Below are 17,130 nucleotides of genomic sequence, written 5' to 3'. Positions count from 1 at the left end.
AAAAAACGTATTTATTAGTAAGTATGTAATAAAAGATATAAAACAAGTCTACCGTTAACTGTCAATACACACAAGACTAATATCATGGCAAACAAGAACATAACCACATACCCAGACAAATTATATAATTTATACATACGTACTAAGGGAGAAAACTCGTGTTCTCACACAAAGAAAAGTGACTCGAGAATACATTAAATGCTTATTTTAATTTTAAAAGCCTCTGAAATATCCTAGAAAAAACATAATAATTATTTTAAATAAACATTTTTTTCAACGGATATTATATTTATGTTATTCAATGAATCACAATAATAATTTCACCTCCAATAGTCACCGGTACGGACGCTAACGAGGGGTCAGTTTTTTCCGGAATACGAACTATACTTCCGGTTTTATTTATTAGAAAGTCATATTCTGTTTCCGGTTTGAAAATCATTTGTGAGAATTTTGCAATAATCAAAGCATCATTTATCTCGTGAATACGGTGAAGCAGGTTGGTTGATTGTATTATTTTACGATATTTCGTGCTCTATAGTTGCAGGATAATCTTAAATCGCATGCACTCTTCTGTTAAGCATCACAAGATCTTCGCTCTCAGTCTCCGCATCAACCGGCCGAATACACAAGGAGCCCAGATTTACAGATGAAAACGGTGGGAGCAGACAATATCAACCTCATGCTACACTCGCCTTGTTTATCTGCTCTGGTTGCATTTCTCCCTTCATAATATTTTGTATGTTACACATACGTGTAATATGTTTGCAATCTGAACCCCCCATCGTGTTTTACAATGCCAGAAGAGACGCTATCACTGCATTTGCATTGTATACGTCGTAGTTACCAATAACGACATTACACGACGGGAGACGACTGTAGCTACTGCAGTGTAGATCTAACTGGTACTCAAAGTGATGGTTATGTGTTTGCATAGTTCAGTAACTGCTTACTTAAAGCCCACTTAAGTTTGATATGCATTTCATGAATATCTGAAACGTGATAAGTGAAAAATTAAAAAGTCTTACCTGATATCAAATGCATGCAGGGATAATCAGGGAGCCATTGACCCCTCAAAACTGAAATTAACCCCTCAGTGTTAACCTTCCTGTTTTCTTTTAATTTTACATAGAATAGCCCCTCTTGATTTCAAAATTACTGAAAATGGCCCACTGATCTAAAATTTCAGAATTTTCCCTGTGTATGAAAGTCATTGAATGTATATTATCATCTGTCAGATCGTGTTTCATATTTGCAATTTTATAACATAAATTACATCGTTATTAGCTTTTCTGAAAAAAATATCAACATTGTGCCGGAAGGAGAAGTAGTTGATTATGGTGCCATATGAATTAAATATACTGAGAAACAACTTGATTGAGTAAGTGGCATTGCCTAGCAGTGATATTAATGTAGCTTCTGACAAATTATTTATATGTGTTGTCACAGCTATGAATAAGGAATAGATATTACCATAGCTACATGCATTAAATTAAGATTGTTCAATTTATAAGATTAAGTATCTATATGACTAATACTGCATATAACTCATGAGTGTTATTTTATCAAAATAATGCATGATTCCTGAAATAATGAATCATTACTATACAAAAACCCTACTTAAAAAAGGAAACAACAGCCATGCATGATATATATATGGCCTGCATGGCCAAGTATGGTATTTACTACTCATTATGACATGTCACCATATTTAATAAAAATAATTTGAGGTTCTTATATACCACTTTATCACAACCTCATAGGTCACCTCAAAGTTATCTTTCTCAACTCATTGGGGAGCATACAACTGGTGTTGTCATTTCGGCGCTCACAGCTAGCCTTGAACAATTCTAGCACTGCCCAACCACATACTCATTTACAGCTTAGTAGTCTGAGAAAAGTATCTTGCTCAAAGATACAACTCAGTGCCATGCCCTGACTCGAACTCGCAACCATTCGGTCACGAACCCGGTTTCCTACCCCTAGACTACCGTGCCTCCTAGGCTTACTCCATTATAAGGCACGAGCAGAGTATCTCTTAGTAAGTGGAGTCATCAAAGTTTGAAAAAAAAATTGCCAGTTTTGCCTGAAATCTTTCTTAAAATAAAATCGCTGTTGATGGAGTAAAATGGAGCTTAATTTTAATTCAAGTTAAGACTAAATTCATCTCATTTCATTCATTATAAGGCACGAGCAGAGTATCTCTTAGTAAATGGAGTCATCAAAGTTTGAAAAAAAAATTGCCAGTTTTGCCTGAAATCTTTCTTAAAACAAAATCGCTGTTGATGGAGTAAAATGGAGCTTATTTTCAATTCCAGTTAAGACTAAATTCATCTCATTTTATTCTTCATTCCTCCGTCCACCAACAAAGCGTTTTGACACCAAAGAAATATGAGACCTTATACCACCTTCTGTGTGTATATTTAGCTGGGCATAAACTGCAACAGCCAGACCAGAATTTGTACCGGGGACCTTTGAACTGTTACTTTTATACAGACACTAATTCATTGAGCTCCATATAGTTGTCGGTAATCCACAAAGTTCCACTACCATAGCATTGTTATGGTATATATCATAGTTTGAATAAATGTTAATTTTGCACACTGCTCACACATTTTTAAGATAGCTTTATTATGCTTTACAGATGCAAATTGTGACCGTCGTCAATGTTCAACCCTGTTGGACCACACGACTTCAATTGGAGTGCAGATATCACCACAAGCCAGCAAATTGTATCCGTTGAGATTTGGCCTTAACAGGATGTTTTCTTCAACTTGCTGAAATGGTAATAGTACATGCAGTTATTGTTGGACTGATAAGTTCATACTTAAAATGTGTTGCATTGTTTGCCTTATGACCAATCAAAACTTGGTCACAGTTTGATGTATTGATATGTAGGGCAGAGGTTCAAAATATCTTTTCAATGCCTTGATTGGTATGACTGGTAGGTAGGACTTTTTTTTAAACAACATCCACATTAAGCGAACACTATTTGTACATTTTCAGTCCATATACTGAAATCTCTTAAGTTATATTGACTTCGACTTTATCTCGGTCAGTTATCAAATCCATGTATGATGAACAAGCATTTTTTTTATCTAATTAATGGTCCATTTCAAATTCTTTGGCGCAAATATGGGAAATTATTCTCAAGGATCAATACAAAATGAAAGCAAGTGGAAGCCATGCTTGTTTAACGGCTTGATTCTGAAGGGCAACCTTTCACAAAAATATATGTCCCAAGGGCTTATGCTAATACTGTACCACATGTAAATAACATCAGAATCTCTTTTATAAATGTGGAATAAACTGGTAGAAATTGCAACACGGTGAATACATTATGAAATTAAAATGAAAGACAATTAACAGAGTTTTTTGAAATTCATTAAGATTCACATTTAACATATTATATATGTGCCTTTAATCCTTTGCCTGCTGTGAAATTAATCATTTCCCCAGTATACACATACACTGATATACAAACCAGATCTTTTAACATTTTAATTTCAAACAGCTACACTGTACATTGTGGAATGATTTTCATCTTTTAAGTTCATTCTTTTGCTTTAAAATCGTTTGTGAACCCTGTTTCGCTATCTATGATGTCTGTCTGAATTAACTGAAGGAAATCATTGTATACTAACATGTGTTGTTTCTCAGCAGGGTTAAGTCTTAATTCTGAAACAGATATTAACCATATTTAACTCATGAAATTTCAGGGGTGATTGAGTTAATTGTACTGGAATTTGAAAGAAATGAAGGAAATAGTGGGATGTTCTATGATAAGTGTTTATATTTAGAAAACAAACACTTCATGATTCGGTCATCCTCGATAGTTTTGGAGGTACTCTCACTGTCGTTCCCTGCATCCCTGGACTATGTCATAGCTTAATGGAAGGCACACAACTACTTACTTGATTGGTCTCAAAGTAAAAACAATAACTTACCAATTGCTAGGGTGATACCTGTCCTTTGAAGATTACAGAGGAGCAACACCCAACTTCAAAGCCAGTCTACTTAACTGTTACACAACCGACAAATTATTTTGATGTATATCAAAGGATCAAATTAGTCTTCCTGTCTCACCCAGAAGGTGGTGCACACTGAGCCTTCACTTTTGTAATGACATATTTCAGGGGTGCAGAGAGCAAAGGTGAGTGTAACCCCTGGAGTATAGAGGATGTGATTTGGTATATGCTTTTTCCAGTGGTATACTTATAAATCGTACATTCCCCATGGGTAGATATTACTGCCGTCTTTAAAATCCAACGGTTCTGCTCTCGAAACGCATATCTTCTCTACATTATTGGAATTTGTCATGACAATCTAGAAAGCACACCATTAGGTAAAAAGCTACTAGATCGGTTAGAAGCAGAATCACAACTGACAAATAGCTAAGTTAACTTTGAGACCTGTCTTTTAAAAATTACAGTGGAGTGATCCCTGATTTCAAAACTTGTCAATTTTGCCATTATGCTGCCACATGATTCTTCCTAGCAAACCACACAATTAGCGGAAACCTATTTGAATGATTCCAGGCACAATTAACTGACAAATCGCTAGATTGTTATGTCTTTTGAAGATTACAGTCTACAGAGGAGCAACACTTGACTTAAAAACTCAATAGTCAATTTTACAATTATAATGCTGTCACACGATTCCATAGATGTACATCGAAAATTAAAACATGTATACTTGTATCACTCGAACAGTGGTGTATGCAGAGGCTGAGCTTTCAGTTTTGTCATGACATGATATTCAATAATTGTAGAAAAGAAAGCAAAACCCCAGGTTTTCAAAATGGCAGACGGCAGGCAATAAGTAAGTTGATGAAATCTTAATACAATTACAGGTTCCAAGCTATTATTTTGAATTCTTCTGAGTTTTTTCGTTTTGTATGTGAACTGTTATTCTTTACTTGATTTGATTATTTTGCTTGCATTTAAGATTCAAAGATTTAAAATCTCGTGTAAAATTAATGTAGGTATCAGAAACAAGAACGACCTGCAGAGATCTACAGCTCGGACCGTGACCGGCGCTGGTAGTTCACATTTGGACCTTCCAAAAAGATTAAGCACTGCTAAAATTAAGGAAGGCTGTGGATGCTGATTCAAACTGAACGGACACTTATACAGGACGGGCTGATCCAAACAGTATCAACAACCTACCTGTTTTGGGATCTCTCGGGTGGAGGAGGGAGCAGTTCATTCCAGTTGTCTTCAATGCAAGTTAGCATCGACTTAACTTAGGGAGCTTTCTTGCTAAAAGTTGTATCAAATTTAACTCCTAGTTAATTGATAGTTATGAATAAACCCTGGTCAAAAAAGTTAATCCAATTATATTGAAATCTGATCCATTGATTGCATCTAGCAAAAATTATAAGATTTTTAAAAAAATAAAATAATGATCAGTTTGACACTTAGGGAATACACTTCAGGTAACTAGTAACTCCTATTTTAGTTTGTTCTTGTACCTAAAAACAAGCTTTCTATATTTTCCTTCTCCAGGGTTAAGTTATCTTAAAAACAATATTTGTTAAAAAAAATCATGTTAATTTTTTTTAACAATAATTTTTAATGTAAGTGCAATCAGTTTGAGATTTTTGTTTTTCTGATTAAGTTTGGGAAAGTAAATATCAAGGAACAAAGGAATTTAACACAACAGCAAATTCTATAAAAAAGACTTGGCTATATGAATGCAAGACTGGAAGTTTGGCACAAAAAGGAAAGTCAGTTTGAGCAAAACACTAGACATAAAAACAAAAGTTCATTAAACTACCAAATTATTGTGAAAAATTTAAAATCACAGAGGTAATGGAAGCGCTGAAAATTGGTAGGAAGGTTTCAAAATCAACCACAAAAAGAGGTCAAGATCATGATCATTCCAATATTAAATCCAAGAAAACCAGGAAAACACAAACTGGAAAACCAAAAAAGTGTGCTCTTGATCAAGAGGTTAAGAAACCCTCTGCAAATCCTAAGATGGAACAAGACAATAGCAAGTTTGTTGTTAAAAATGTTATGAATCAGGTTTGTCCCATCTGTTCTAAAGTCATTAAGCATGCCAAAAACTTCGCAGCACATGTTGAGATGCACGATGCCACAAGGGTCAGAAAATTACCCGCAGTGAACCAGCATTTGTGTCACCTGTGTGGCAGGACGCTTCTTAATTCCTCCGAGCTTACCATACATATTCGATCTCACACCTGCACTCGGTTGAACTCCTGTGAAGTCTGTGGCAAGTCTTTTCTAAGAGGGTCCACGTTAAATAGGCATATACGCACCGTTCACAGCACTGAGCGGAGCTTCAAATGCCAACTCTGCAGTAAGTCTTACACCGGAAAGTGTGCTTTGAAGAGACACGAAAGGTCCCATAGCGATCCCTCTACACACTTTCAATGTGTTCACTGCAATAAAAAGTTTGCCCTCAGGGATGTCCTGATAGAACACGAAAATACTCATTTACCATTTCAAAGAAAAAATTTCAGATGTGACAGATGTGATGCCAAGTTTTTTAAGTCATATCTTTTGAAGCAACATATGAGAACCCACACCAATGACAGACCATATGTCTGCAAATGTGGTAAGCGCTTCAGTCAAAAAGGCAATCTCAATATCCACCAAAAAACTCATGACGGCTTCAAGAAGTTTCCTTGTACGAAGTGCGACAAAGGGTTCACCAGAGCGGAATACCTTCAGCGACACGAACAAGAGAAGCACTCTCAGACAACTGGTCTCGTTAAGAAGAAAAACAAACACAGTTCTAAAACAAAGAGGAAGTCATCAGCTCTTGATCTGAAAAATAAGCTGTCAGATTCAGGAAAAGGCAAATCCCCTTCCAAACGAGCAAAGAACAAGTCTCACAAAAATGTTGACGTAAATACAATCAGTGTAATCCTAGCTGACGAGGAAGCGGTCAAAGATGAAATGTATGTTGAGGTACAAAACTTTGGGGAGGAGCCAGTCAGCCAAGACATTTGTGTTGTGATAGAAAATCTTGACGAGGAGCCATTCAAAGAGGAAGAGTTGGATGAGGTGGATGAAGCCACCATAGCGGATACTCAGACTAGCAGAGAAAAGGAAACAACAATTGATCAGTGGATAACAAACTTGAGTTAATCTTTCAGAAAAATGACTCTTTGGACAGTTTTTGAAATAGAGAGACTATTCTTATGAAATCAAAAGAAAAGATAATTTGAAATTTTCAATTTATATTAATTTTCTTCAGGTTTCCTGATTGGAGTGAAGTCACAATTGTTAAAAAAAATTACAGGGGGAGGGGGGGGTAGTTTTTTCCTGTTAGTTTGAGAATGATAGTAGATAAAATAATGTACCAACTGTATTCATTTAGAAAATACCCAAATGATGCCTATATTATTGATGAAATGTAATGGTATAGTTCCTGTAAGACTTAGAATATAATTATAAGTGTTAGAATATATAGTGTTAATAATTGTATATACATGTAGTAGTTAACCCATTTACCACTGTAGACCATAGTGGACTCATCCAGATGAATGTATGGTAGAGTCTACTAAAGTTACGTAGGGGTGAACGTGTTAAGGATCCTTGTACCACACCCAAAACATTTTTTTCTGTAAAAACTTTATTAATTATTTCTGTAAAGAGAACAATACCTTGCAAAACTTTTAAGAAAAATAAAGATGAAATTGAATTTAAAAAAATAAACTTTACTTTATATGAAAATACAATAGGGCCTGATATCTTATTGAAGTTATTTCTTAATACAAAATTAAAAAAAAAAAAAAACAGTGGAAATTTCTAGTGTTTTGCTTGCAGTAGAACAAGGACCCTTAATGTTTACTTATTAAAAATGGCATGTTTTAGAAAAAATATGGTATTTTTGTTTCTTGTATTAAATTTGCATCATGAAATAAGAAGGAAATTTTTGAAAATTTCCATGCTTCCCTTTTGTATGTTTCCTTTTATTTTTTTTATTTTTTTTTATTGAAACCACATATATACTCCCCAATTTTCAGGTTTTTGTTTTGTTTTTTGCTGTTTCTTCAGTTTATAAATTTTGTATTTTCTTTGTGAGTTTCTTGTCCCCTTGCATGTGTAATATAAAAAGGATTTTTATAAAATTATCTTAATGTACATAATTTCATATGTAGGAACATTATATCTACCCGTGACCAATTTGTAAGCATAATTGTTATATTGATTTACTTAACTATTATACCCCCAGAGAGTAAGATTCACATTTTGTACTATGACAGGGAAATGACCATTAATTAGGGGATGGAGAAGGGAGGGAATACCAGTGTAAACTCACAACTTCCATCTATCCTCTATTTAAAAGAATTAAAGAAATGAGGAATTTCTTCAGCAACTGCCTCATAAAAAAAATGAGAGAGACTTAAAGTCAATTTTAAAGTGGGTAAAAACTAAGAACACTTAGTTACAGGAGGCATTTAGCTCTTTAATGAAAAGATAATATGGAAAGTAAAAAAATGAAATATTTCCTGCCCCCTCCCCCCGGAATGTCTTTAATATATATGAATTATTAGGTATAAATTGAAAATGTATTGCTTTTCTTGAAAAAAGGAAGCAATTTTAAAGTTGACTTTATGTGATCTGTTTTGTTCTCCAAATTTAAGAAAGGAGGGTATAGGGAAGGCACTTTACAAAATAGAAAGCTTGGAGATTGCTCTTTACCATAGATAATCCCTGGTCCACTTGGTTGTAAACATAGGCCCAGAATTGTACATAAAAATTGTAGTTGCTTTTAATGTTGTATTAGTTAGAAATTGTGCATAGATACATTTTACATACTCACTAGACAAATAAAGATGGGTCCAATGTAAGCTACGCACAGATTTTGAGTATATTTTAACTTTTTACATTATGATTACTTAGACCAAAATGGGTTAATTTTATTGTATTATGCAAAATCTTAGCATGATGGGTCTGTACCAGAACCATGCATTTTCTTTGTGTTGAAACAAAGGAAGTCTAGCTCAGCCACAACAAGAATATACATAGAAAAATAAATATGTATATGTCAATTTTGGCCAGATTGCAACGCAATCAGGGATTATAGATTAGCGATTCCCATCCGTCTGTCCGTCCCTCTGTCTGCACTAAGGTTAAGAAAAATGGTTAAGCTCAGTTTCCAAGTTTTTAATTATCCCACATCAACTAAACTTGCATGGTTATATGTATCTAATGATGCTTATCACATGCAATGCTTCAGATGCTGCTTCTGACCTACATTTTCTGCTTGACTGACCAGGTTAAGCAGATTGGTTAGGTCAGGCCCCATCTACACTGGTTAAGAAGATTGGTTTAGGTCATTTACCAAGTAACTACTTGTTCATCATCAATGAAACTTGCATTGCTTATGTAACTTAAGGATGCTTATCACATGCAATGCTTGGGATGCTGCTTCTGACCTACATTTTCCGCTTCAGTGACCAGGTTAAGAATATTGGTTGAGGTCAGTTTCTAAGTCACTACGTATTGTACATCAACTTAACTTGCATGGCTTATATATGTATCTACGGATGCTAATCACATGCAATGCTTCAGATGTTGGGTCTGACCTACATTTTCCGCTTGACCGACCAGGTTAAAAAGATTGGTTAAGGTCAGACCACATCTGCACTATGGTTAAGAAGATAAGTTTAGATCACTTACCAAGTAATTAAGTTGCTTATGTATCTAAGGATGCTTATCACATGTGATGCTAAAAGTTACATGAAAATGTACTTTAGCAATCTGGCACTATCACCATTGGCGGTTTCTTGTTTTAGTAATCTATGTGGCAGTGTAAATAGGGTGACAAGTAAATATGTTTACAGAAAAGTAATTTTCTGGGAAATTCTGATTTGATATGAGAAAAGAAAATGTTGTATTTCTAGTTATAGAAATATTGCCTAGGGTCAACGAGAATCCATCCTAAATATGTCAAGATTTTATGTTTTCATTTTTGTTTTCGCATCATTTTGTCCTTTTTTTCCCTCAACATTTTGTAAATACAATGTAAAAAATTATGATGATGAAAATAATAGACTTTTGTGTAATTTTACAGTTGAAGACAAACATGGATGTTCAAGCGTAGTTGTTTTATCGTAACTTTGGTGTTGGGACTAACACCTCAGGATTCGTAACTTCACTAATGGTGACATCAGAAATGCACTCCGAACGCGGACAACCCATCCGTGTATCCCCGTCAAAATATCACCGGACTTGTTTCTACGATTCTTTTACGGATCTAGACAGACTTCACTTGGATTTAAACGTCATCGTGGATTAAGCTGAATTTGTTATTAACCATTAACTTGTTGTTCCTAAGGCAACTAAACATGGATATTAACCAATTTACCATTAATTTGTTGTTCCTATGGAAACTTATAGACTTGGATATTAACCAAACCTAACCACAACAGAGGAATACACTATACCCAAGCATATGGCTTTACATCTTGTGAATTAGCCTGAATCAGAACCCTTTGGTACACATATGAACCGGTCTAGATCTCTTGGAATATATATTTCCCGTGTCTCGTGTCAGTGTGTGAAGGAGTTATCTTGTTTCCAAAACAATATCCGTGTATTGTAACGACGTAATTTCTCTTCATCAGTTCAAACATTGTCTCTTTCTTTACTTGAATATCTACATGTTTTGGATCACATTTTGCTTTTGACCTGTCTCTGATACTTTCCTCGTCTTTTTATCTTTTGATATACATATAGGATCAAGTCAACAATTTGGTGTTTGTTCTTTTAAAGTTTCAAGCGCCAATTTTTTTCTCTGCTTGAACATTTTTTATCTACATCTGGTTAACTATATATAGGCAGTGACCATATTGTTATTTTTTCTGTGAATTATATTCTTTGAATTAAAACACTTTTAGAAATTTTAGACATTTAGTTAAATAACTATAAACTTGAAATGATAACTTATATTGATAGGACTAACACATGGCAAAGAAAGTTTATAATGAACTAAGAATTATTTACATAACAGAGGTTGTGATTTGGTGCATTTTCAAATTTTTGCTTCATTAAAATATTCATTGAAATCATGAATTTGATTCTAAACTCCAGTTTTTAAATTCAATTACAATGTAAAATAATAGATTTTGATTTGTATAATATTACAAAATTTATAAAAATTAAATTGATATGAAACATTCAGCTAATTTATGATTGAAAAAATATAATCTCAGTATTATTAGTATTTAGGGCATCCATTGAAATAATGTGATAACATTTATGTGTAATTTACTACCGAAATTTGTATATGTCAACAACTTTGTTTCAAATCTAACATGTTTTATTTTTAATGTCATTAATTGGATAAATACAAGAAACAAAGTAATGAACATCTGTAGTCTACTTTGTGTCAAACAGATCTCTACAAATTCACAGAATCTCAAAATCGTTCTCCATTGATCACCAAGTGTTCAGTAATTATTATTCGTAATTGTTTAAAAAAAACTTTGTTATGATATGTCGTCTGTTGAACGGATTAACAAACTGCTCAGATTTCAACTATTTTGGAAAACTACTGCCCAGTGTTAGTTTGTGTCGATCATAAGTCATGGATATACCCGAGAGTGTGTTGAACAGCTTGTCGGAGAAATTTCTCCCGGGCGGCGGGGGCATAAACTTTCCCTCTGCAGACAGTCTATCGTTGGGGTCCCCTATGGGGTACCCCTCTCAAGACAGAGGTGGGGCAAGAGGGAGTGCAAATTACTCCCTTTCTGACCCGCTATCAGCCAGTTCAGGCCCAGGTCTGGATTATTCCCTACATGGACGATTGGCCCAAAATTCGTCATCAAATTATGTTGATCGTCAGGCATCAGGTGGGAGCACCAATTACACCCTGCAAGAAAGGCTACAGTCTGGTACAGGGTCTAATTACATGGCAGACCGTCTCACCCCTGGGGCCAGTGCCACCAGCTACAATGTCTCGGAGAGACTCACCCCCGGGGCCAGTGCTACAAACTTTTCTCTCTCAGAACGTCTCACACCAGGAAGTAGTTCAAATTTTGTTTTACCTGAAAGATTAACTGCTGGAGCAGGCACAAATTATCCGTTGTCGGAGAGGCTGACTCCGAGTGCAGCTTCAAATTATGCCCTGTCAGACCGACTCACTCCTGGCTCTAGTTCAAATTATAATCTACCCGACCGTGGACTACCAACCAATCCAGGTGCAGACTTCTCTTCCCTTCGAGATGGATTGCCGGCCAACCTAGCAGCAGAATTTGCAGAACGGCTTACGCCAAGTACCACCAGCTATGCTTCTGCTATGTCTGAAAGACACCAAGGTACCAACAACAATACATTTGCTCACTCTGAAAGACTCACTCCCAGTTCGAACTTCCCAGAAAATCTGGGCAGTGCAAACGCCGACTATTCGCTGTCTGATCGACTGACACCATCTGAAAGTGCTAGCTACACATTATCTCAGAGGATACAGAACCCTGTGTATTCCCAACAGGACCGTATTCCAACCAGCTCCGCATCGTCACACTATACCAACGCCACTGGTGGCCAGATGCCACCCAGTGCTCACAGTATACAGCAGCCACCAACAGCTCACAGTGGCCACAGTGGCCCACAGAACGCCCATAGTGGCATGAACTATAGTCTCCAACGTGGGCTTCTTACGACCACCAGCTCCACTTATCCTACATCAGGTATGCTGCAAAGCAGCGAGGGAGGCTCCTATCCTTCGACACAACCAAAACATTTGTCAACTACAGCAAATTCTCCCTACTCCCGAGGGCCTCCATCAGATGGGGGTACAAGTTACCAATTGACTGAAAGTGCAGACCCGCGGTTTCTCAGCTTACCCCCCGGAAGCAGGCTTCCCCCTGGGGCAGGGGCATATGCCAGCTCTGAGGGCACAATGGATGCAGGGAGTCCTTCTTATCATCCATATTATCAACATCAGGGTAAAATGTCGCCAGTATTAAATCCGGACTTTATGTACTCACTACATGGAAGATTTCCAATGACCTCTAGTCCAAATCCGTCAGCATACGGACACCCAGAATCTCTAACCCAGAGTGCTAGCTCCTACTATTCTCAGCTAGAGAAAATGCCGGGACGTGGAAATCCTTACTACCCAATGATGGACAGGGCAGCCCCTGTGGCCAACAGTTATTACATGTCACAGCAACGTCAACTACAGTACGGGCAGTTCCCGCCCGGCATGGTGCCATACGGTCAGCAACAAGCTTCAAACTACGACGAGCTGGTGAAACATCAGCACCAGGGCTACGGAAAGAGTCCTGAAAAACGCAGCAAGGGTTACGGAAAACGTAAAATGAAGGAGGAGGACGCAGACGGGGATGACGATTATGACTACAGTCTGTGTAATCACTGGTACATGGTATCTGAACATCGGACAGATGTGCCGTTGGAGAACAATCTAACGAAAACAACGGAAAAGTCTCTGGACAATTCGGAAACGAAGGATAGTGATGTTAGCAGTGTGGTCATCAAACAGGAGCCAGAAACCAGACAACCAATTTTGACAATTTTTAATTTCTCTGTCTTAGACGGTGAATATTCTCTCTCAGACCAATATTTGTTGCTGGAACAGAAGTTATGTAATCAACTTCGAGGAATCCAGTTTCAGAAACCTGTGTCCCATATCTACAATCCACTGGTGTATGCGTTCGAGACTCATGCTGATTTTGTCAGGCGGTACACCAACAAACAGAAACCTATACTGTTCCTCGGGATGAACCCTGGACCCTTCGGAATGTCTCAGAACGGAGTAAGTTGATGTTTACCTTTGTCTCTGTTCAAGGTTAAAACGTGAATGTTTTTTGGAAAAGTTTTAAAATTATAAATTGAGGATACCTGTACTGATGCCAAAAAATATATTTGAGCTTCAGAAATATTTTTCTTTTTGTATAGGTTTGATAAATGATTTTTGAAAAGAAACAAATCTGCCTTGTCGGATGATTATGAAAAGATCTGGGGACCAGACCAGGATTTGAACCCTATGCTAGATCTTTCGGATCTTTATTCTGTCACTCTAACCTACTGAGTTATCTGGTCTATGATAGTATATATGTGGCTCATTCAAGCATCAGGTTTATCTAATATAGAATTAAGGAGAGGTTACTGTATGTATATTAAAAACTACAGTGGAATTCTCTAGTGTTCTGCCTGCACGGGGACAGGGATACTAATGAACCACCCTTATTTCATCAGATGTGCAAACATGTATCGATACATGTATACAGATTGAATCTTCTATTTCCCTATGTTTTTCAATGTTTTGTAAACTTTTCCACCAGGTACCGTTTGGTGAGGTGGGAACAGTTCGAGACTGGCTTGGAATAAAGGGCACCGTACACAAACCTGCGCGAGAACATCCTAAACGACCAGTGATGGGACTGGCCTGTCATCGTTCAGAGGTCGGTATTAAACAAATCTCTCAAAGATCTTAACATACCGTTTATTTCTCCATCATGTCCCTAGGACTACATTCAAAATGCATGTCTTTTATTGTGAAGTTCTGACACTTTTTCCTTATTCATTAAATGGTTCTTGTTATTACATGTACTTGGTTTGAAGAGTTCAAAGAAGTTCTGATATTATCTCTTTCACCACCGTAGACCATAATGGACTCATCCTGATAAATGCATGAAAGAGTCCATTAGAGTTACCTGGGGTTGAAAGGGTTGTAATGAAAAACCAAAGATAGATGTTAAGTTTTTTTCCTTTTATCATTTTTATTGTAAAACAACTTTAGCGTCTATTTATAAAAAAAATCCAGTAGAACTAATATTTTGTTAAAACTTTTAAACATTATGGTAGACATACATGTATGACAATTGCCTATACATTCGTAACAATTATAAACGTGAAGAATAATAAGATAATGAATATTAATGAGAGAAATTTAATCATTTGTTTTCTGTCAGTGTAACAAACAAATTTTAAAATTTGATTATCTGTACTGAAAGTGATTATCTCCCCTTTTCTCTTCAAACTTACGGTAGGTTGCCTCTATTTTACGCCACAGAGAAAACCTATATGGTTACAGGGTATACATTATATCCTGCATAACATGAACTGTGCGTGTGTTCTTTCTGTCATTGTTGTAAGCTATTCAGATCGTTTCGTGGTGTGAAATGTTCACATGTATATGTACTTTTCCCAACTGAAACAGTGAAGTGAATAGGTGTGATATGTTGATTTATTTCGTCTCTGTAAATTCTTTTTTGAAACTCTCTTTGAAGAATCAGAACTGATTATTGTGAACACTTTTATTTTACATCGTTCTGCCCCCCCCCCCATTTTTAATGCAAGCACTAAAGTGGGTGGTCGTTTTGTGCAGTGGATAGCGCCCTTGCCTTTCACCAAGGCGACAGGGGTTCAATTCCCTGATCGGACGTAACAGGTATGGGGTCACCTGCCCGACCATGTGGGTTTTCTCTGGGTACTCCGGTTACCTCCCACAACAAGTGATTAATATAAGTTGAAATAACTTGTTTCATAATTGTTGTAAAATAAATAAAGTTTATATTTAAAAATGCAAGCACTTCATTGATACACATGTATGTTGTGAACGTACTTGTTTAGCCTATCTGATTAAAATCATCTGTGACATTGCTTCGTTAAATTCGCACTATGTCTGAACGTAGTACGAAGTAAACGAAGCAATGTAACAGATAATTATAATTAGATTGTTATTTTAGCAAACTAACTTTTTAGCGCGATATCAGTTTTTTACACGTTATTACATTATAATGAATCGGAACAAAATATGAAACTGAGATCTGCATACATGATCTTCAATTGGCACATTGATAATTTAACCCTTTCACCCCTATGTAATTTGGATATATACATTATGGTCTGAAGTGGTGAAAAGGTTAGCGCAATATTTTCTGTGTGAAAGCGCTTAAATAAAACTACTGCTAAAACCTATACGTTTACAGTATAACTTGTAGGTAATATACATTTTTTTGTTTCGACTGAGAGATGAAATGCTGTATAACATGAAAATTGGGACAAAAAGTTTATTTTTATGACGAGCAACTGCGACTTGTCGAGGAAATTAGTTTTTTCATGTATGTCAACTTACAGTATTTTGTTGTCTCATGTTCCAGGTCAGCGGCTCAAGGTTTTGGGGATTTTTCAAGAACTACTGCAAGTCACCGGAGAACTTTTTCAAGAACTGCCTTATACATAACATGTGTCCACTGGCGTTCATGGCACGATCAGGGCGAAACCTTACCCCACCAGAACTCTTTGTCTGGGACCGCAACATGCTCACTCAGGCGTGTTCGGCTGCACTTCTTGAACTTATTGATATGTTCGATATCCAGGTCATTGTTGCGATAGGGCGCTACGTTGAGGCAAGAGCTCTTCAGGCACTGAAGGAGGCAAACATCACCAATATCAAAGTTCACTGCCTGCAACATCCCAGCCCCTTGAACCCGCAGGCGAACAAGGGCTGGGACAGTATCGCTATGAGGACTTTACAGGAGTTTGACCTTCTGCATTACATAGTCCGAGACCAACCAGCTTCGAACGAACATCCGCAAGAATAATCTCTGTTTTACAGAGCATCCAAATTAAGGGTTGGAAACTATTTACTCAGAGAAAGTTGTGTTAATTATATAGAGATATGATGATATTGGGATAATTGAAAAGAAACGTATAATTGAAGTTACAGTTTGTGACAGAATTTTGTTATTCAAAACACTGAAAACTACCTGCTATGACTGTATCATTTTTTAGCTAGAACATATACATGTATTTCGTCCATAAGATGAACAAAAAATAATCCAGTCTCATTTTTTAAGTTAAATGTCTTTATACTTTTTATCGTGATCGAGTGGTTCTGTTCTTGTTTTACATGTTTGTATGTCAAAGTTTCCAAAGGAAAATGTGTTTTTATCATCATAAAGTATATCAGCAGACACCATCTATTGCGTTGTCTTTCTTCAACTACTCATACAGTTAATGCAAAACACTGGGCACTTTCTTATTATATCGGCTAATACACTTGAGTTAGAACTGTGGTCTGTCAGATTAATCCGTCTTTTCGTATTGCAGAGTTATCTGTTCTTGTGAGCAGCTATTGATTGTTACTTCATTTGTTTATGTGGGTAACGTCATATTTTTTTTA

The 17,130-nt window shown here is 36.4% G+C and overlaps 2 protein-coding genes across 3 annotated transcripts; both read left to right on the top strand.

Moving 5' to 3' along the window:
• Window positions 1–409: 409 nt before the first annotated feature.
• On the top strand, window positions 410–16,924 carry LOC110447794 (nuclear pore complex protein DDB_G0274915-like). 2 transcript variants are annotated; one of them, XM_021493712.1, is made up of 5 exons: window positions 410–496; window positions 2,642–2,782; window positions 10,051–13,755; window positions 14,285–14,404; window positions 16,106–16,924. In XM_021493712.1, the coding sequence occupies exons 3-5, from the start codon at window positions 11,566–11,568 to the stop codon at window positions 16,547–16,549; spliced, it is 2,754 nt and encodes a 917-aa protein (XP_021349387.1). In that variant the 5' UTR covers window positions 410–496; window positions 2,642–2,782; window positions 10,051–11,565; the 3' UTR covers window positions 16,550–16,924. The 2 variants fall into 2 exon arrangements, with proteins under 2 accessions (XP_021349387.1, XP_021349388.1); XM_021493713.1 differs by lacking the exons at window positions 410–496; window positions 2,642–2,782 and having other exon boundaries at window positions 8,041–13,755.
• Window positions 5,517–7,463, top strand: LOC110447795 (zinc finger protein 155-like). The gene has a single exon (XM_021493714.1). It carries the CDS (start codon window positions 5,811–5,813, stop codon window positions 7,113–7,115), a length of 1,305 nt encoding a protein of 434 aa, XP_021349389.1. The 5' UTR covers window positions 5,517–5,810; the 3' UTR covers window positions 7,116–7,463.
• Window positions 16,925–17,130: the final 206 nt, after the last annotated feature.

The sequence above is a fragment of the Mizuhopecten yessoensis genome, unplaced genomic scaffold (genome assembly GCF_002113885.1).
Source record: "Mizuhopecten yessoensis strain PY_sf001 unplaced genomic scaffold, ASM211388v2 scaffold3621, whole genome shotgun sequence".
Classification (NCBI taxonomy): Eukaryota; Metazoa; Mollusca; class Bivalvia; order Pectinida; family Pectinidae; genus Mizuhopecten; species Mizuhopecten yessoensis.
Note: the sequence above shows the minus strand (reverse complement) of the source record. Positions and strands in the feature narration are given on the sequence as shown.